The following is a 22767-nucleotide window of genomic DNA, read 5'->3' as shown; positions in this document are numbered from 1 at the left end:
GTTATATTCTATCATTTTAAACATTTCAAAATCTTTTAATTGAGTACTGAGAGTGAGGGCTTAACAAGGAGAAAGCCAGCTTAGGTAATGAGGAAGCAAACAAAAGCTATTAAAGACAAGGGAAAAGCATTCAGATACTGTATGTTTTCTATATGGAAAAGGACATGGAAAGGACAGTTAGGTGGACTGCTGCTTCCCGACATTTTTGGGCAGGAATCCACAATGCCAAGGATGGTGCAGTTTGCTCTCTGCCTTGGGCTGTCCGGCTACCCACACATCTCTCACCCTGAGTTAAAATCAGGGCCTTGTTCTATTTTATAATATAAAGCGATGGAACGTGTTGTATCATACAAATTACGCTTTCATTGGAAAGTGATGAAAAGATTCAGGAATGTTTAAGATGGAAAAACAAAGTGTTTTAACTGAGACAAAAATGATGGAAGCACCAGAATCCTGCTGGGCATTTCCACAGAGATTGTGGTATTAAAAGTGGTAGGATGCTGATTTAATTTATGCTACACAATGGAAGCAGTAGATGATCACTGCAGCTTGGAGAATATTGCCTCGACCACAATTGATCTCGGAATTTTGGCTTTACTTGATGGACATCAAATACGTCAGGGTTAATTGCTCTGTTATCTTTGCCTCAACAGTTTTGCATTCAGATCTCCTAACCTTCTGTAAAGCCCCTGCAGCCAAAGGTGACTGCAATAAATCCATAAACAGATACTTCTACAACTATTCCACTGGCAGCTGTGAAACCTTCACCTACAGTGGATGTGGAGGAAATCAGAACAATTTTATCAACAAACAGCAATGTCGTCGGACCTGCAAAAAAGGTATATACAGATATAAAGTGAAACAAAAACCCATGTTTTTGTGCTGCTTAGCACTTTAATAGGAGCTGGTAAGATAAAGTTAAATATCACAGAAGTAGTATGAGTTACAGTGAACATAATGAGCCCCACAAGGTTTAAATTTTAAACATTTCAAAATCTTTTAATTGAGTACTGAGAGTGTGCTCTTATGCTGTACAGTGCATTCTATTATAGACCAAGTATATATAGAATGCGGATGCATTTAAAAAACCTTTTGGGATATATCCAGCATATGTAGGAGCTGATGTTCATTTTAAGATGGATGTTGAAACAATTTTGCTATGATGTATGCTTTCTGTTGAAGAAGCCTCAAATTATTTTAAACTTGATCAGACCATGTTAATCAAACTAAGGAACCCAATGACAAATCCAAACTTGAAATCAGCTGTTTGTCTACAGAGTTTGGCTACATTTCCTAGAATACATCTTATTGACATATTTTGTCACTCTACTACAAGCTAACGATTTAATGTTGGCTCATTGTTTTTTTTTACTTGGTTCGTGGAAAATCTTGGACATTAAACCAAAAAGCAACAGCCCCCTCTACTGATCAGTGATGACATTAAATGAAAAGTTCTTACTTTTGTGGCCGGGGACCAGTGGAAGTCACCCTGCGGAAGTAACTAATTTTGAATGTTTAGACCTAGGTTCCAGAATAAGAGTTCAACATTCTGTCACTAGAGCCCTCAGGGCACCAGTAATTTAATTACCAGAACGGGTGAAAATTGTTGCCTGCAAACTATTAGCTTTTAAAAGGAAAAGCCTAAGTGACAAATGTGAATGTTCAACAGCAGAGGTTATTTATTATTGAAAGCTTTTCTCCAGCCAGTCTCTTCCTTCCGAACCAAATTCAATAGATCCCTCATCCTGTAACAGATGAAAAATTTCAGGCAAATTACTTCCAAGATTAATGGCTGATAAATGGCCTACTCTACGTGACATGAAAAGCCCTGACTATAAAAGATAAGAAAAATTTTTAAATACTTTAAGAGCTAGACTGGTAAAATACTACATATAAACACACAAGGAAAGCATGAACATTTCCATCCTGTTCAAGTATAATTAGCACTTGCCTTGTTGCCATACACTTCATCTCTCCATTAAAGAGGTTCGAAAGTCCTGAGAGTACTTTTTGTTCAAAGTATTTCTTCTTTTCTATAACCTGACTCTAAATTTCTTTGTTCTTTTATTAAATATTGGTTTTCTTGCTGGCACGCAATGAAAAATTCTATGTTATTTGTAGAGAAATTGTAAAAGTGTTCTGATCAAAGGAAAACTTCCTGTTGTGTTTCTGATGTAATTACCAAATTAAGGTCAGAGGACATCTTTTACCATAGAGCCCCCCTCTCTGACAGATTACTCCAGCAATGCCTGTTACAGGAAGTACTCTGAAGTGAGTTCATTGCAAACAGTGTAGAGCGCACCTTCACGCCAACCTGATTTATCAGTCTGTTGTGTCAGGTGGCTTTCTTGGGTCAGGTGGTTAGGGAGCAATCCTCAGACCAGCTTGCAGTCATATTGCCCACTGTTCACAGTGGAACTGCTTCAGGACACATGAGAACGTTACATCATGGGAACGCCATAATAAGGCAAGAGATTCTATTTGAGAGGCTTCAGCTCTGCAATAAAATTGTTGTCAAACAATAAAAGGCAAAGTAATTTAGTCCATCTATTATTTTCTTTTATAAAAAGAGTATTGAATAAAAACTGCTGCCCTAAACACTCATTCCCCTTCAACCTCCATTCCAAGTTATAAGACTATTTTGGAATATTCCACACAAAGCTATTTTTTTGTGTAACTTTGGCTTCACTTATGAACACATTTTTAACCCAGGTGAGTGATTTGCATACCATGCTTATTAGTTGTTGCTTTGGTAAGTCGCATTATGATTAGAGTTTCTGAATGTCATAGAAATTAAGCATCCTGCATGAGGCCTACAAAGGCCCCTTGTTCCATCCTTCCCAGTTTTACTTAACATGTTCTTGTGAACATCTTTGTGTGCCTCTCAGTACAACAGCAATTGCCTCAACCATAAAAAAAGCAAGTTGAACAATTGTGCAAGCAGATTTAAATACATTTCACAACGAGTAAATTTCTTTATTTTAACTTTTAGGAATCAGAAGACAATAGCCCTAAAATTGGCTGAAAATACATGAAATGTTCAATCACTGAAAAGATTGTCACAGGATGCCTTTCAATCTCTTGGAATTTAAATGATGCTTGACCTGAAGATGCCACACACTGCCCTTTTAAACATCCCTGTTTAATCTGTTTTCTTGTTTGCAAAAGCATTGTTAGTGAACACAGTAGCTTGTTGTTAAGTCACCAGCTATCAATATCTGCAAACTTGCATCCACCATAGGTAGCAAGTCCTGAGCCTTTTAGGCAATGCCAGAAAGATGCAGTTACTATTGGGCCTGAGACAAAAAAAACAGAATTGTCTTTATTGCCAGACAGCAAGCGAAGTAATCATGTTTTTTGCAGTGAAGTTATACATTTAATTGCAAATTTCTTTGTCACATTGATCGTCCAGCAAACAAGCAAAAAAATCTGCCAGTCACTTCTTAATGAACACTCTGACCTTATATATAATTCTGATGGTTGGAATTTAATAATTTAACTATATAGTCAGTCCCATTCATTTTAATGTGCAGGAGAATATGGAAGTGTAACGTCCCGATCCATATGTTTTACAGTTAGTTGTAAATGGAGTGCTCAGTTATTCTTTTCATCCTAGCTCAGCACATGGGTCCTTTACCTTTTTAAGTAATGTGTTAAAATACTCGAGGCTAGTTTGGCTCTACTGCTGTACACTATTTTAATATAATAAGAATCTTCCCTTAATATGTTTGTATAAAAGGTAAATGAATGCGAGTACCATTATATGAAAGTAGGTTGCCATTGGGTCAGGAGTTTGAGGTTGTTGGTTGTCTAAGTCATAATGCTTTTCATTTATATGATTGCCCTCTTTTCAAAAACGAAATCACAGTGTTTTTAATCGTAGTGGTTCACAGGTCAAGATGCTATTTCTATCAGATTAAGTATGTTTGATATAGTATAATGTAGTATAAGAATTTATAACATTAGAACACATAACCAGTTCTGAAAGAAAATACACAGCTTTGTATTCCAAGCTGAAGTAAAGCATCCTTTTCAATACCCTTACATATATGGTTAGGGATGTTGTGTTAACTGTGGCAAAAAATATTGTAGTCCTACATTCTTCTTTTTCTTTTCTTTCTTTTGGGCCTCCTTATCCCGAGAGACAATGGATACGCGCCTGGAGGTGGTCAGTGGTTTGTGAAGCAGCGCCTGGAGTGGCTATAAAGGCCAATTCTGGAGTGACAGGCTCTTCCACAGGTGCTGCAGAGAAATTTGTTTGTTGGGGCTGTTGCACAGTTGGCTCTCCCCTTGCGCCTCTGTCTTTTTTCCTGCCAACTACTAAGTCTCTTCGACTCGCCACAATTTAGCCCTGTCTTTATGGCTGCCCGCCAGCTCTGGCGAATGCTGGCAACTGACTCCCACGACTTGTGATCATTACATTACACAGTCCTACATTAATTGCAACATTAATATGGCAGTTAAGAAAAGATGCTCTGCTTTTGTGACTTAAAGTACTTGATAATCCATCAATGTGTTTTAGCTTTATTTAATGTTCCAGGCATTTTATCAAATGTTACTGAGAAACTGATAAGGCAACAAGAATTTCCCTCCTCTTCCCCTGAATGTATTAACTTCTGCTGCCCCCTGGTGCCACAGGCATGATCATTCCTCAGTGCCTGGCAGAAGTGGCCACTCTTCAAGGGAATTTTATGCTCTTCCCCCACATCGGTTTTGGAGATGGGAAGAGCATATAATCAGGTGGGATGGTGGTGGGATGGACCCCACCACCATCCCACCTCCACCCAAATTGAGTCCAATTAAGGCCCTCAAATGGGCAATTAATGCACCTAGTGCCTGAATAAGGGACCAGGCATCAGGAAGGGGAGCCTGTTGAGAGCCACCTCCTGCACTTGCTGACCACCCCCCTTCCCCACAACACCTGCTCTGTGAAACCCCTCCCACTGTGACTTACCTGTGGCCTGTGTCCAGGGCCTCGGGTGAGTCCAGTACCAGCAGCAGCCTCTGCCCCTGTAGTGACACTGCTCAGTTAAAGAGCTGCCAGCTTCAGATTGGCTAACTGCTCTGAGAAGGCAGGACTTCTGTCACTAGGGTCCTTGATCCCGGGGAAGGCCCACCACTGTCCACTTAAGTGCCTAATTGGCACTTGAATTGGTGGGCCTTCTCCAGAGGAGGTGACGTGGGACTCTCGCCAGCGCTTTTGCCAGTGGTTGAGACCCTGTCACCAAGACAAAATCCTGGCCCTCATCTGTGAGTCTAGATGGTGGATTCTTCGAACCTTCTATCTCAGGGAGATCTCGGGATGGATTTTGAAAGCCCGGTGGGAACAGGAGTAAGTGCATGTGAAATTTGAAGATTGTGTTCTTGGTGGTCGGCATTGGGTCCCACTGCCTCTGGAACGCAAAGCAATTTTTAAAGGAACTCTGGGATGAAGGGGATGGGGAGTGTGAGCGCCTCCAATTAATTGCCCACTGAGCTCATTGAGGAGCTCATTCAAAGGCTTGTCAGTAACAGTGAGTGAGTTGCAATAGAAGGGCATGGGGAAAACGTCATGTCTGGAATGCGGCAGGGTGTAGAAGTTGTGAACACTGCGGGGAGCTGTAAGGGCTGTGGGAAGGGCAAATTAACATTTTGCATAAGTCCAAAATAAAGCTGTTCTGCTCCAAATGTGCCACAGAGTAGTAGCATTGCTGAAACTGAAAGATTTGCATTTGTCAGTGGTGAGTGGTAGGAATCTAGAGAGGGATGTGATGCTGCTGGGACTGGCAGGGGAAGGCCTGCTGAGCAAACCTGCGCCAGGTGAGGGAGGTCAGATGGGAACAGGCCACTCTTGAACTGACAGATTAGCCAGGATGTGTTTCAGCAAATGCAACTTCCTGGACAAGAGGAGGCCAAAGGAGCATGGGGGCGGAAGGAGCCATTTGGTCCATTGAGTCCCTGTCCAGCAATCCAAATCAGGTCTACTGCCCAAGATGTCAGCTACCGACAAATGACAGAGCGCCAGTGCTGTAGGAGGCTGCGCCAACCCGGGGAGATTGTCTCAGTCCTGTAGGCTCTGATCCACAATGACCTGAGACCTCATGGCCCCCATGGCAGTCTCTTACCGCAGCCATCAAGGTCATTGTCGTCCTAAATTTCTATGCAACTAGGTCATTCCAGGAATCAGCTGTGGACCTGGGTGGCATCTCACATTCGGCAGCTTATCATGCCATCAGGCAGGTCACGGCTGCTATATTCCGAGGATGGGGACTACATCCACTTTGATACAGATGGACCAGGCACAGAGGGCTTTGGTCTTTGCCACCATCGATGGATTCCCTCAGCTCCAGGGAGTCATTGATTCGACGCATGTAGCTATCAAGGCACCAACAGACAAGCCAGTCAGATCCCTCAACAGAAAGGGCTACCACTCATTGAATGTCCAGCTGGCCTGTGACTACAGGAAGTGAATCTTGCAGGTCTGTGCCTGGTTCTTGGGGAGCTGTCATGACTTTATTATTCTGCGAGAGTTCCAGATGCTGCAACTCTGCAGGCCCACATCCAGACTCTGGGAGCTGCTGGGAGATAAGGGTTATTCCCTAAAGAGATGGCTCCTGATACCCGTCCGAAACCCAGACATGGATAAAGGCCCTACAATCAGAGCCATCTCCGAACACAGACCAGCATTGAACAGATCATTGAACATGTGCCAGCAGACGGAGGTCAGATGGAAAAAGGCTACTCTGACATTGGACAGAGCAGCCAGGATGTGCTTCAGAAGATGCAGCTGGAGGCCCGAGGAACACAGTGGGGGGTTGCAAGGGGAAGGCTCTACCCAGCACATTGGGTGTCCCGTATTGTGGTCGCCTGCTGCGCCCTGCGCAATATGACAATGCAAAGAGGACTGGAAATGGATGAAGAGGAGGAGCTGGAACACCACTCCACCTTGAGGGAGGACTGGGACGAGTAAGAAGAGGATGATGAGGTGGAGGAAAGGATGGTTCAAGAGGTGGCCAGTGCCCAGGCAGTGGAGGATGCCTGGCCATGTTGTCCCAGACCTCAGGGTGAACTGCAGGCTGGCATAGCAGCAAGGGCCACACTGATTCAACAGTGCTTCACCTGATCGCCCTCAAACCCATGCATCTGATGACCCCAAATTTCACCTATGTTAGAGAGCTATCATACTGCTATGACCCATATCTGCAAGGTCCCATTGCCAGCCATGAGCATGGAGAATGAGAGTTCCTCCAACAACATTCTCCAACATCACAAGGCATGGGAATATGACATTCCCATGGCTCCACATGCTCCCACCCACCCCACAATGATACATCCCCCTTCTGATAAGAAATATCAATAACACACATACCAGATTGATAACGTAAACAAGTGATATTGTGATGATAACAAAAGAACAGACAAATGTGCAGAACAGCAACCTCGGGGCACACCCTTTGTGGCAGAGGATGAGGTGGAGGCAGCCTGCTCCCTACTCTCTGCCTCTGGCTGAGATGTCCGTGGCTTCCGTCTTCGTCTTGCAGATGTTCTTGGGGGCTCCTCCACAGGCTGCCATGCCTGCAGCATTGCAGGGGTTGCCTCTGTCACAAGGCCTTGGCACACAGATGGTTCCTGAGTCGGAGGGGGTGAGGGGCTGCAGGGTGATGCCGATGCCCCCTTAAGCGGTGACCCCTTCATATGCCGCTTTGACCATCTCAGCTCTTTCCTTGTGCTCTTGAACGCTGGATGAGGCCATTGACTGGGATGCAGCTGGCATCCACTCCAAACAGCTCTGTGTCATCAGCGTCACTGAGTGGTCAATGCTACAGAGAGTCTCTCTCTTTCTGCATATCAGCACACTGTTCCTGCACCCACTCAGTGATGCTGCATATGGCTGTCCAAAGGGTTTCCCAATCTCTGAATGGAGGAACTCATGCGATCGAATCCCTGGGTCATGTTAGAGCACATGCAGTGCATGGAATCCTCCATTGCCTGCTTATGGCTCCTCAAGGCCTCAGAGAACGCTGACAAACAGGAACTTATCTGCCTTTGATTCTCGAGTAAGAACCTCCTTGTTTGTAACACCCATGACCCAGCATCTTCACCCATCAAAGCATCGTTGTGTCTGTTGTTATGACCGACTACTCCTGCCAAAGCCCCCAATCAAAATATATGATTCTGATTGTGGTGAGAGAGACGCACTGATAATTCAATCCCATCGCTCCACAGATCGGCTAACATATCATTTAAAACTTTCCAAATTAAAGAAAGACCCAACCAAATTGTACCATCTATTAACCCCGAATGAGGCTAACCAAACCAGGTGTCTTTAAATCAATAAATTAACTCTTTAATTAGAAGAACTAAATTCTTAAACACTATGAAGATATAAACAACATTTAAAATAGAAAAAATTAGAGTCCTTGCAAATTTATAGTCCAATGTTGCTCGAAGTCCTCACAGAATGTTGCTTTCCTTCTCCAGTGAATTTCAACAATTAACGACTTGCAAACACTTTCAACAGAATCAATCTGACTGAGGGATAAAAATTTGTCACAGTCTAACTTCCTTTTCTTCACTTTAAATTACCAGAGATCTCTGTTTTGGCTTGACTTTCTTTTAGAATTTTGAGAGATAATAATTAAACAGACTAAAATCCTCTTCCTTCAGTTTAAATGGTTGAGAGCTCTTTCTTCAGGTGCCAACACCAGCAGTGCCTGTATGTCTCTGTGTCTGTTAGAACAAACTGTCTTCAACTAAAAGCCAGTTCAAAACTGAATTGTAACAAATGCATCGCATGAGACTCACTCCCAGTGGCAGTTTCTATAGTAACGAGAATGCACCCTTTGAATTGCAGTCTCCAAATGGCTTTTTCTAAGGCAACAAAAATGCACCTTCCTATAACTCCTGAGCTTTTCTGGTTCTTAAAGCAATACTAAGCCCTTGCAAGCCTTAAAGGCAAACCACATATTCCAAAAAAAAACTACAGGACCATGACACTGTCCTCCATCCTCCAAGGGGACAGGCCACAGCTGACGCTGCCTCACCCTCCTCCTGCTCACACGTGATGTGAGGTTAACCCAGTGCTCCCCTTTCTATGCCGCTCCGTGGCCCAACTGAGGTGAGTGTGTCTGCGCTGGGGGAAGGTGCAGAGGTAGGATGTGACAGTATTGGTTCCGTGGAGTCTCTCCCTGCTGAGGATGCCAGCGCCAATTGGGCTGGTGAACTTAGCTTCCCTTTTGCAACAGGCCCTATGGGAAGCACAAGAAAGTGGAAATGAGAACTCTTACTACTCAACAAGTGCCCCAAAACAACCATCCCCTCAGATGACAGCAGTCAAAGGTCCACAGCACACATTGGGCAGGAGTCACCTCCATGCCCTTCACCTCAAGATAGATATCCAGTGACCCTGATGCTCATGGCCTCCCATCTCACCATCTGCACTGACTGCCTCGAGGGCACCCTGGCGATCTCCAGTGCCGTCTCCTCCATCTGGGTCAAAGTGTGCAGTTGGGCCACTCCACCACCCGATCCGGCAATCTCTCAAACGATATGGGCTCTCTTCTTCAGGATGAGTGAATGATTCATGAGTGGATTGCCCTCCCTCATCTCTTCCAACATGACATACACATGAGCAGATGTTTCCCTCAGTGATGTCCCCATCTGAATGTTGCCTCATATGTGAGGATTGCTGCTGTCTCAGTGTTGCGACTGGACACTTAATCTGACAATGTTAGGGAGAAGTGGACATTCTGTGAGCTCAGCTCATATGCATACTGGTGCTTATAGAGTTGGTGACCAATCAACCTGGTGCTGCTGGCCACTCACTTTACCAGACCGCAAGAGGTCATTGAAGCTCTTCCTACACGGGACCTACGTCATTCTGGTGAGTCCTGGCTGCTGACCTCTGTCGCAACCTCCATCCAAGCCCTCTTTGTCTCACCGGGTGGATTTCTCCTTCCAGAAGCCGGGAAGAACACCTTTCTCCCCTCTGCCACTGCATCCCTTAACGCCTCAAGGGAGGCATCAGAAAATCATGGTGCTGCCCGAGGATGCATACTCATGTGAGCACTGGCCATCTGATCTTCCTGCGCTGATGCAATGCAGGGTCAGGACCTGGACATGTACCAGGCATCGGGTTCCTGACCCCGGAATGAAAATCCAATCCTTCATATCTGAGCCAGACCCAGCGTCCACAATGCAGTCAGCATCACTGCATAACAATCACAAACATTGGCCAATTTTCCACTCTCTAACCCATTGGCCCTGAGGCTAATTTGCCTGAGGGTCGACCACAGATTCAGCTGACATCAGTTCGACTTAGTACAGACAAGACTGAACCTGGGACGTCTGGGTTTCAATTGCTTGCTCACATGTTGCTTTTATCAACTGGGCTGTCAGAGAAATTCTAAAACTTTGGGCTGAATTTTGTGCAGACCTTATGGACAGGACAGGTCGGACAAGAAGCCAACGTCGTAATGTCCCATCCCGATTTTCTTGCTAGCGGTGAAGATGGAGGGTGGAGTTCAAACGGCGATGGGGCAGGCAGGTAATTAAGGTATTTAAGAGGCCTATTGACTGCAATTTTATTTATTGTTTAAAATTTTGTAAATGGCACATGGGACTCACAGGGCTTCAGAGGCTCAGCTGCTTCATGGAGGAAACGTGGAGGTGTGAGCTCATTGCCGGCTGCAAGGGTAGGCCATCGGGAGAGGCAGCATCAACTGCCAGGCAGGGTGGAAAAGGAAGGGCATCGTCTGAGGAGTGGGGGCAAAGGTCCCAGAACTATGGGGATGCCATTCCAAGGTGGGGGGGGGGGGTGCAACAGGCAAGTAACACCTTGTCAGAGGTGACAGGTTGTGGGGTGGGGGTTAAGGAGAGGGACCGCTAAGGATTGTAAAGGTTCTACTAAAGGTGAGGCATCTATCATGGGCCTCATTCATCCAGGCTTTGGGGACCCCATTGAAGAGGAGATGTAGCAGAACAGGAGGGAGGGACAGGCACCGGCAGTGCCATCGTTACAACCTGTGAGCCCACAGGAGGGTCAACAGTGGCCTCCAGATGGTGGAAAAGGACACAGAGGAGAAACAGTGGTGGCTCCCCATGGAGAAGGATGTACCCTCCAGAGAGGGTCTAGCAGTTGAGGCTCAACTACCTGCAGATGTCTGAGAGTCAGTGCCAATGAAGGCGCTGCCTTTCCAGGGAGGCCGTCATGCCCTATGCATTATGATGCAAGATAAGCTGTGCCCCAGGGGACTTGGTGGAAATTCAGTGCCAGTGGCAGTGAAGGTTACCACGGCAATGAACTTCTACACCTCTGGAGCATTCCAGGGATCCACTGGGGACATGTGTGAGATCTCACAGTCAGCTGCCCGTCAGTGCATTAAGGAGGTCACCAATGCCCTTTTCAGGAGGGCTGGTGACTTTGTGCACTTCCGTATGGATCCCAACTCTCAAGCTAAGAGGGCCATTGGGTTCGGGGCCATCGCTGGATTCCCTCAGGTGCCATGTATCATCAGCTCCACGCATTTGGCCATCAAGCTTGCTGCAGTCCAACCAATGGCCTTCATCAACAGGAAGGGCTTCCACTCCCTCAGCTGGTCTGTGTCCACCATAAATGATCCTGCAGGTCTGTGCACACTTCCCAGGCAGTTGCCACAATGCCTATATTTTAAGGCAGTCTCAGGTGCCAGTTCTCTGCCCCTGTACACGTTCAGGGACTAAACCTTGGGGACAAGGGCTACCCCCTGAGATCATGGCTACTGATGCCTGTGAGGAACCCTTGCACAGATGCAGAGGAGAGGTACAACTCTTGCCACGGGCAACGTGAGCAACCATAGAGTAGGCCGTTGGTCTGCTGAAGATGAGATTCAGATGCCTAAATCAGTCCAGTGGATTCTTTCAGTATGACCTTCAGCAGGTCTCATGTATTGTGGTGGTCTGCTATGCACTGCACAACCTGGCACTACAGAGGGGGAAGGCCTTGAACAATGAGGAATGCAAGGAGCACAATGCCTCTTGGATGATAAGGATGGTGAGGAGGAAGCTGGCCAAACATCACCAGGCTCAAAGGTCAATGGGAGAGACGCCATGAGATACGTGCAAGGGAGGCACATGATGCCCTTATACATTCGCATTTCCTTTGATCATTACTGCCATTTGTACGTTGACTAATAAAACTTACCTTTATGCAACCCTGTTGCCAACTTCTTTTGTTCAGGGAACAATCGCTCATTGATCAGGTACGCAGTGCTGAGCTGGCAATGTTCCAGCCTGGACACCTTGCAGCATGATGCCTCACCTCGAGCCTCTTCACAGATGCAGGATAGATGCGAAGGGCCAAAGGCCTTACGGATGAGGAAGGCGATCTTGCTTGGTTTGAAAAAAACCTTAATGACTGCAACAGCAGACGATCCCCTTTCCACCTACAATACACAATCACCCGTGAAAACCTTGTGATTCTCGGTGTTCTTCTTCATTCTTTTGCATGCACTCCTACAAGGTGCTCCCACTGTGCTGTCAGCTGAGGTGGAGGCAGGTTGCTGACCTCACTGCCCTCTGGCTAGGGTGACCTTGGTGGTCAGCTCTGGTTGCTTGAGGCCTGGTGAGACACGGCATGTCGGGGTCTTCCCGCACAGAAGCAGTAGCACCCTCTGTTGTCAGGGATGATGGAGGCCCTGGTGTCACTGGCAGAGGAGCAGAGGAACTGCTGTCTGCACCGGGAGCACCCTGAGAGGAGCCCCCAGCTGCAGGAGGCAGCCACTCTCCTCCTTTGCAAGGCAGACTTGTGCCTCCCTGCTGACCTGAAAGAGTAAAGGATCTGGTGGTGCCTCCAGGTCACCTGTCTCCTTCTTGCCTTGTCACTGCTGCCTTGAGCTCATGGTTCAGACAAGGGTATGCAAATCTGCACAAATGTCCTGCAGACACCGAGTGCTCTGCTGGATGTGGCTCTCCAGGAGAACCGCCAGTCTCTCAATGGAGGACGCCACTCATGCACCTGTCAGGGACAGTACAAGCTCAAGGCATGGATGGACTCTTCCATCGTCTGTATGTGGGCACACATGGTCTCTAGCATCTCTGCCAGAATGTTGCCTGAACTCTCGCTGCACCTGCAGCATGTCCCATGACGCTGGCGACATCAGAGCCACATCATGAGCCTGGGGTTCAGCATAGGCCTGGCCTCCCACAGTCCTCTGACTGTCGGAGACCTGGACTGTCACAGCCTATGTCAGCTGTTCAGGCGCATCAGTACTGCCCTCACCTGCTTGTGTACCTGAATCTAACCTTAAGTGCATACCTACCAGTGCGAGAGTATCTGCACTGATGGAAGGTGCAGGAGTATGAGGTGATGCTGGATTCTCTGAGGCTCCATCCTCCTCCTCAGACGTGGCAGGCTCTTCCACAGTCTTGGATGCTCTTCCAGTAATCACCGCGTGACCTGCATGAGAGAACAGAGACATTGATGGATCAAGGGTCTCCCCACCCGACATAGCTCACACCAATGGAGATCCCTATAGGCACCGGATACCATTGCTGCAGCTGCACCCTTGTGCCTCATGATGTCCTCACGGTCTTGGGAAGGCACCCATGTGTCTCAGTCCATGATGCTCTGTCTATCCTACAGTCCAGCCAGCTCCATGGCCCCCTCCTCCATCAGGGTCAGGACATGGAGAATCAGCAGCCCATCACCAGTCTTGGCCTACTCTCCTGATTGTGAGCAATCTTGTTCTGCAGAGAGAGGGAAAGAAGCTGTTGATGCCCCAGTGATAACAATCCCAAGACATAGGCTGGTGGTAGTTGATCTGCGACAAATGGTGGTACACAGATACCTCCTGCATGTGACCCCTGTCCAGGGACCTCGTGAGAGTCTGAACTGAAAAACTGCCTCCTTTCAGGGCCATTTTGCTATGTCTCAGGCAGTTTGCCTGTATCCCCTGGTCTTTTGCCCACGTCTGGGTGGGCACTCCCTCTCCACCCAATGCACCCTCCTGCTTTACCAGAAGGCATTAAGAGGTACTCACTTTAGCAGTCCAGATGAGTTAATTGAGCCACTTGCGGCACTGTATTGAGGTCCTTGATGTGACTTCCTCTGCAATCTGCAGTCAAGCTGGCTTGGTCAGGCTCCCAGCTCTCCTCCTTCCATCCCTAGGGAAAAGTATATGCCACCTTTCCCTCGAAGCCTGTAGGAGCACCTGGAGGGAGGCATCACTGAAGCGTGGGACCACCAGGGTTTACTTTCTACCATCAATCTTCAGCCTCCCTGAACTCTGCCACTCCTACGCCTGCAGACAGCAAGATTGTAGGTGGGGTGGCACCCCTTTAAAAATGGCACCAGTACCTTCCGGGGCATCAGCTGATGCCTGCATCTGCACCTCCACCCCCGGCCATGTAATTGGTTGGCCCTCAGGCCTCATCGCCCTTAATTGGCTGGCCACTGCTGGATTGCCTGCAGCCGTCTGCTCCTGGCATCAACGTGGTGAGCACTCACTTCCATTCTTGGCAGTGGGACAGGTATCTGCCAAACAAAATATGGCCCTTTTTTCAAATTATTGAATTAATCAGAAGCGTTTTGTTACTCTCACGATTGAAAATACAAGAACTCAAACTGAAGAGTTATAAAAATGGACTTCTTTCAAAAAGTGGACAATGTGCTGCAAGATGGCCACCGAAGGTAAAATTTGTATATTCAAACGGTCTTGATGTCTGGGGTACAAATAAAAGAATACAGTCCAAGCTAAGAGGTGTCAATTGCAACCATCCTGAACCCATAGAGAGACATTTTTGAATTCTGAAACAAAGAAGGTGTAAAATAGTCATATTGTTGGTCAGCACAGGGAGGAAGATCTATGTTTTCCAACAGAGGCAAGATGTGAGACCATTTTGACCTTAAAAGGAGCTCTCTGGACAGAGGGAGAGAATCAGGACAAACACCACCAAAGCCTGTCTAACTGGAAGCTGGGTGAAAATTGAGCAAGACTGTGCTCTGCTGTGAGTTCTGCACTTCAACTTGTGCAGCGGAGAACTGAAAGTGATCCCTTGTCTCGAGACTGAAATGTTAACCAACAAAGAAATCTAGAAACAGCCCAGTCTTGCAACTTTAAAGAATTATTTGACCTCCGAAAAGATCCAACAGGTTACCATGGACCACAAAAACCTACCGCACTTCAAACCCCTTATATCTTTTCCTCTTTATCTAGCTCTTCTTGTGTGTGTGTGTGTGTGCGTGTGTGTGTGCGCGCGTGCGTACGCGCGCGAATGAATGCCTGCGTGGGTGCAGTTGTGATCATTACTGGAGTGAATATTTGCTCAATAAGTAGTTAATCTTCTGTTTTCAACCTACAAACAAACCAATGGCTTGTTTGCAAGGACTGGCAATTATGTCAACTTTTCCACCGATAATGCCAGTCGGAATGAACGGGAGCTTGGGTTTGCATCTCTGGCTGGTTTCCCACAAGTGCAGAGTGCCATCAACTGCACACATGTAGCATTCTGGGCACTCCAGAACAATGAGGAGTATTCATCAACCACAAGGGATTCCACTCCATCAATGTGCAACTGGTGTGCAACCACAAAAAGATCTTTATGCAGGGGTGCACAAGATTCCCAGGCAGCAGCCATGATGTTTTCGTCGTCCTCGTGTGATTCAGAGAGGGAGGTGGAGGAGAAGGAGGAGAAGAAGGCAATGCCCCCCCCCCCCCCTCCCAGCTGCTCGCATTGCTACCTGGGATATCAGGGATGTCCTTATTATCAAAAGATTCACTTAGGTCGCACCAGTGGATGTCACAAGGAAATGCAAAGGCCACTCATCGCTTATGAGAACTTAAGAACAAAAACTTAGCAAAATAAAATTTTCTCCTACACTTCTATGTGCACACCCTTATGCAACAATAAAGCCTTAATCTTACTTTTTCTGTTACTTCTGCATAGTACAACCACTGGGACTTCAGCAGAGCTAGGGCGGGATGCTCAGATCCTTGCTGTGACTGCTGAGATGCTCTTGGATGAAGTCCTTGGGTTTTGGAGCCTGTGAGGGTTGTGCTAAAGACTGCTCCACCTGCACCCGTGCAGGGGCAGACTTACCCATTGGGAGATGAGGCAGTATGTGGGGCTCTGACTGAGAAGTGGGCTGTGGTTGAGAAGTGGAAGTGCATTGAGTAGAGTTCCCACTTCCATGTCCCCTTTCGCCATCAACTCTCTTGACCCACCCGCATTTCACAACTACCTCTGTGCTGGAGAGCACTTTGATACAGATCAGTGCAGCCCTGTCAGGCCAAGGTGAAGGCATTTGTCAACTTATTTAAAATGGTATCCAGAGTCTGCATGGTGGTGTTGAGGCTGTGCATGGAGCGCATGATGCTCCCTGGTGCTAGGCACTCCATCCATGGAAGAAGGCATTATGTCATTGGCCTGTGACATCACCCTCCCTCATGCTTGAGGTGGATTCCTCCAATCTCTCCTCAATCATGGTGAGTTGACTTTGAAGACCTGTCAGTACGATGCACATTGCAGCTACCCAATTAATCTCCCCTTCAGTCCCAAGGCACAGCATCTGTGTCCAACTGAGCAGAACTTGAAGACTGCTACACCTTCCGACACGGACTCTCCACTGCTGTCCCAGTCTCCACCATCTGCTGTTGTTCGCTTGTGATGTGTGAGTTACCAGGTGAAAACCTAATTTTATGTCTTCTTGATCCAACCGAAGGGTGAATCCTGTGCCAGTGCACACTCAGAATGTCTCAGGAGGAAACATTGTCAGCCACCTCCACTGTCTTCTTCTAAAGGTTCTATCAGAGATAAAATACATAAGATAGTCATAACAAGGTAAGAATATGTTTCAAGTTATTACTATGATGATCATATTTTACTCACTGTTGAAATAGCTCAACAGGGCTGAGTGCCGAATGACGTGATGGTTTTTATTTAATTGTATCATTAGGTAGCTGGGAGCTCCCCATCTCTCCATCTCCAACAGACAGGGACGCCAAAACTCCACTGATCTCTGGTGTCTCCTCCTTTGTAGTTGTCAGCAGCCCTGGAGAACCACTTTCAGATCTCTGTCTCTCACTCTTCCTGGTATTCTGTGCTCTCTTCTGCAATGAGGGAAAGAAGGATGAGTGTAATGGCATGTGTTAATCCAATAGATGGAGTGTGTTTGATGAGGGTGACTGTGAGGGAGAGGCTTGAAATAGCATTTTTAAAGATATTTCATGTATTTTTTGCCCTGGTTCATTTCCACCCCCCTCCCCCCCCCCCACCCCCCACCCACAATCGCTCCTCGCCCCGCCCGCACGACCACTTTGTTTCTTTCCGAATCACTTTGTGCTTGGATGGCTGCTATCCTGCCATTCACACCTCTTCCAGACACATCTTTTGTTTCTTTATTTGTCCCATTACCACTTCCTTTGGCTTTGTACCATTAAACCTTTTGTCATTTAATCTCTCCTGCCTTCCACCCTATCAGAGACTTTCTCTTTTGTTGTTCTTCCCTCTTCCCCCCCACCCCCCATCCCCATTTCACTTGCTCACAAAACCTATTACATAGCTGCCAGACTGGGCCTGCGGCAGGTGGTGAGGGAACCAACAAGTGGTAAAAACCTGCATGACCTTGACCTCACCAATCTACCTGGTGCAGATGCATTTATCCAAGACAGGATTGGTAGGAGTCCTTGTGAAGACGAAGACCCAACTTCACATTGAGAATGCCATCCATCGTGTTGTGTGGCACTAAAACCAAGCTAAATGGAATAGATTCGGAACAGATTAGCAGTTCAAAAGTGGGCATCCATGAGACACTGTAGACCATCAGCAGCAGCAGAATTGTATTGAAGCACAATCTGTAACCTCATAGCCTGGCATATCCCTCACTCTATCATTACCAGAAAGCCAGGGGATCAACTCTGGTTCAATGAGGACTGCAGGAGAGCACACGAGGAACAACACCAGGCATACCTAAAAATAAGGTGTCAACCTGATGAAGCTACAACACGGAACTACATGCATGCTAAAGAACAGAAGCAACACATGATAGACAGAGCTAAGCAATTCCACAACCGACAGATCAGATCAAAGTTCTGCAGTCCTGCCACATCCAGTTGTGAATGGTGGTAGACAATTAAACAATTAACTGGAGGAGGAAGCTCCACAAACATCCCCATCCTCAATGATGGGGGAGCCCAGCATGTCAGTGCAAAAGACAAGGCTGAAACACTTACAATCATCTTCAGCCAGAAGTGCCGAGTGGATGATCCATCTCGGCCTCCAATTTGATTCACTCCACATGATACCAAGAAACGGCTGAAGGCACTGGATACAACAAAGGCAATGGGCCCTGACAACATTCTGACTGTAGTACTGAAGACTTGTGCTCCAGAACTAGTCGCACCCCTGGACAAGCTGTTCCTGTGCACCTACAACACTGGCATCTAATCAACAATGTGGAAAATTGCCCAGGTATGTCCTGTTCACAAAAAACAGGACAAATCCAACCTGGTCAAATACTGTCCTATCAGTTGACCATCAGCATAGTGATGGAAGGTGTCGTCAACAGTGCTATCAACTGACACTTACACAGCAATAACCTGTTCACTGAACCTCAGTATGGGTTCCGTCAGGGCCACTCGGCTCCAAACCTCATTACAGCCTTGGTCTGAACATGGACAAAAAGAGCTGAATTCAAGAGGCAAGGTGAGAGTGACTGCCCTTGACATCAAGGCAGCATTTGACCGAATGTGGCAACAAGCAGCCCTAGCAAAATTGAAGTCAATGGGAATCGGGGAAAACTCTTCACTGTTTGGAATCATAGCTAGTACAAAGGAAGATGATTGTGGTTGTTGGAGGCCAAACATCTAAGCCCCAAGACATCACTGTAGGAGTTCTTCAGGGTTGTGTCCTAGGCCCAAATATCTTCAGCTGCTTCATCAATTAACTTGCCTCCATCATAAGGTCAGAAGTGGGGATGTTCACTGATGATTGCACAATACTTAGTACCATTCACAGCTCCTCAGATACTGAAGCAGTCTGTGTCCATATGCAGCAAGACCTGGATAACATTCAGGCTTGGGCTGGTAAATGGCAAGTAATGTTCGTGCCACACAAGTGCCAGGCAATGATCATTTCCAACAAGAGAAAATCCACTTAGGACTGAGATGAGAAGAAATTGCTTTACTCAGATGGTTGTGAATCTTTGGAATTCTCTACCTCAGAGGGCTGTCGAAGCTCAGTCATTGAATATGTTTAAAGCAGAGATTGACCAATTTCTAAATACAGGTGACATAAGGGGATATAAGGATAGTGTGGGAAAAAGGCATTGAAGTGGAAGATCAGCCATGATCGTATTGAATGGCGGGCAGGCTCGATTGGCTGAATGGCCTACTCCTGCTCCTATGTTCCTAATCATCTCCGCTGGACATTCAACGGCATTAGCATTGCTGAATCCCCCACCATCAATATCTTAGTGGGTAACGTTGATGAGAAACTGAACTGGACCAGCCATATAAATTCTGTGGCTGCAAGAGCAGGTCAGAGGCTGGGAATTCTGTGATGTGTAAGTCACCTCCTGATTCCCCAAAGCCTGTCCACCATTTACAAGGCACAAGTCAGGAGTGTGATGGAATATTCTCCACTTTGCCCGGATGAGTGTAACTCCAACAACACTCAAGAAGTTTGACACCATCCAGGACAAATCAGCCCACTTGATCGGCACCCCACCTACCACCTTCAGCATTCACTCCCACCACCACCCATGCATTGGGGCAAAAGTGTGTAACATATACAAAATGCACTGCAAACTTGCCAAGTCTCCTTTGGCAGTACCTTTCAAACCCACAACCTCTACCACCTAGAAGGACAAGGGCAGCAGATGCATGGTAATGCCACCATCTGCAAGTTCCCCTCCAAGTCACACATCATCCTGACTTGGACCTATATCACCGTTCCTTCACTGTCACTGGGCCAAAAACCTGGAACTCCAATTGAACAGCACTGTGGGTGTACCTACACGCCAAGGACTGCAGCGGTTCAAGAAGGCAGCCCACCACCACCTTCTCAAGGGCAATTAGGGATGGGCAATAAATGCTGGCCTTGCCAGCGATGTTTACATCCCACGAAAGAATAAGAAAAAATATTTCTAACTTTTGACAGTTCTTATGAAAGGTCACAGTCCTGAAATGTTAACTCTGTTTTTCTCTCCACAGATGCTGCTTGATCTACAGAACTAATTGTAAAATGTCTTCTAACTACAAACAACTGTGCCATTACTTTGTATTTGTAAACAATTGGTAGAACAGGATTGTAACACAATATATACATACGGAATAATTTCACTTGGGTGAAACCTTACTGTGGCCGAAAGACCTCCTTTTATGTTGTAATGACTATGACATCTGATAGGTTGTTTCTCTCTGTAATGATGGAGCAACATAGGGTTGACCTTGCACATCCCACGTATAGGCAACTTATTAAAGGAAGAATCTCTGTCAATAAAAATTTATTTCTTGTAAATGAGAACTAGCAGATGAAGTTAAGCTTTATTGTATTTAACATATTCAAGCACCACAAATATGCTATGGTTTTTTGAAGAGCTTTGAATAATGCAAACTTTAATTGGAAGATTTTTCCCTAAAGTTTAAAAATGTGCTCATTAAGCCTATATACTAGTTAGTCAAATGCAATTACTTTGCAAATCAGAAAGAAATCTCAACATCAAAGTTACAGGTATTTTGCAATACGGTTATGTTTCAATAGATTCTGAATATCAAGGTTTTGAAATGAGACATTCTAATCTTGCAGAATTTGTAATGTTTGGTAACTTCTATATACACATTTTTTTTTATAAAAATGCTGGATTAAAAATTCTTGTTTATTGAATCCAGGGCTATATTGCATTTGCTGTGAAATGTTAAGTGTGGACAGCAGAGGGCTCTCTCTCTCATAAATGTTCTGACTTTAACAAACACAGGCAGAAAAAAATCCCATTAAGTACTTTCTGGTAAGACACCGAATATGTTACTGTCCTTTGTACATTGTAACACAGTCACCTGAAAAAGGCTGGCACAGACCAAAAAAATTGCTTAGAAGCAGAAACATTTGTGCCATCCCAATTTGGAGGAGTTTTGAGCTGAGGCCAGGTGGTTTCTTGTAGGGAGGGAAAATTGGTGTCTTGCACAGGACTGCCGTCGAACAATTGTAGCTTGTCATTAGTAGAGTGATACTGGCAGGTGCTGGGAGAAAGTCACCAGTCTAACCCTTCACCTGGGATGTGAGGAACTAAAAGAATGGAAGAAGAGAATAAGAAAATAAGGAAAAATATAAAATAAGTATCAAAAAGAATCAGAATAACTGGTGTGGGAAAGATGGATGTTTTTAAAGCAACCTTTGTTTCATTTTTGACTAACTGTGTTTCATAATAATGGATATTGAGGAAACAGGAATCTGAATGTTCAAGCACAGCTCCTATGGTGTTGATGAAAATGGACAGAGTGAGGCAAAACAGAAAATTAAGGCAGGAAAATTAAAGTAAGATCCCAAGCTTGAAAGTGGAAGGTGAAATAACTAAGAATTGGAAAGGATTTAGTGATAACTCGGCAGCATTATGCTTTAAACTGTGCATGCATATGTTCAGTCATTTGAAATAACACGAGATTTCCAAATCTACCACACATACAATAATATTTGGGAGGAAGATAAAGCCACCACCTGTAAATTAATTCCCTCAAAACAGCTTCAGCACTTTAACCAACTATACTTGATTTAAAAATATTGATTAGTTGTATGCATAAGTCAGAAATATTGAGTTGATGTTTCACAATATATTCTACTACCTATATTATCTTATAAGTTGACACCACAAAAATCAGTACGGTTATATTGCCATTCAGCTGATCGTGTGTACATTAAAATCTAATGCCAATCTAATCTATATAATCCTATCAGCTATATCATACATGAATTCCATTCTGCAGTGATTGAAGACCAATACTATGCAAATAAAGTGGTAAGCAACTAGGACAAGATGAATAAATGCGAACACTACCTTTTATATATTATAATGAATAAAAGTTGTATGATGGATAAAAGGTAATTAAACACTAGGCAAATAAATTGCTGGGTGAAATAATGGTGCCACAAGTATAAGCTCACAAAAAATACATCAATTTGGGGTGAGGGAGAGATATGCCATGAGTTCCAAATCTCCACAAGTTACTGGACGATTTGCACCATTCCACTGTTAGCCTCGACAAAACTGAAAAAACTGCAACTTCACTGTGAGCCTCCCCATTGAAACGCATTGAATGTCATGAAATTACTGGATTTGCACCTTAAATGATATCAAGTATAGATAGGGACTTCAAAATGTGGCCTACCAGTTCATTCTACATTTACTGCCCATCCATGCCCTCACACAATCTTACAACACTTACATTGCATCTCATGCAAATAGAGTACATATTCACACTGTAACATAAAATTGAAAGCCTTGCCACATATATATTTTCCAAAAGCGCCACATATAAACCATAGGAACTCAGTAAGTGACATCCAAGATGGGTTTCAATTACCCCTTCGGAAATACAGCAGTGCAGTAACAGCACGTAGCTGTTTCATGCTATTGAACTGGAAAAGTGATAAAAGTATTGACCAACGCATTACTCAGTATTATACTTGTGTGAGAATTCACAGACCTATATTCAAATTATGCTGGGTGAGTGGAGGATTGTCAGTGCAAAACATCTGCTCAAAGAGAGATAAAAGGTAAACCACATCAATTAGTCTTAGGGTAAACTCTTGAAATCC

The 22767-nt window shown here is 45.4% G+C and overlaps 1 protein-coding gene across 1 annotated transcript in view; it reads left to right on the top strand.

Moving 5' to 3' along the window:
• Positions 1 to 4223, top strand: part of LOC137371748 (carboxypeptidase inhibitor SmCI-like) — a 52926-nt gene extending 48703 nt beyond the window's left edge. The window contains exons 4-5 of the mRNA XM_068034591.1: positions 654 to 839; positions 2993 to 4223. Coding sequence (XP_067890692.1) covers positions 654 to 839; positions 2993 to 3009 — 203 coding nt within the window. The 3' untranslated portion in view covers positions 3010 to 4223. The remainder of the gene's footprint in view (positions 1 to 653; positions 840 to 2992) is intronic.
• Positions 4224 to 22767: the final 18544 nt, after the last annotated feature.

This window comes from Heterodontus francisci, chromosome 7 (assembly GCF_036365525.1).
Source record: "Heterodontus francisci isolate sHetFra1 chromosome 7, sHetFra1.hap1, whole genome shotgun sequence".
In the NCBI taxonomy this organism is placed as follows: Eukaryota; Metazoa; Chordata; class Chondrichthyes; order Heterodontiformes; family Heterodontidae; genus Heterodontus; species Heterodontus francisci.
The sequence above is the reverse complement of the archived record's forward strand: the minus strand, read 5'-3'. Positions and strand labels throughout refer to the sequence as shown.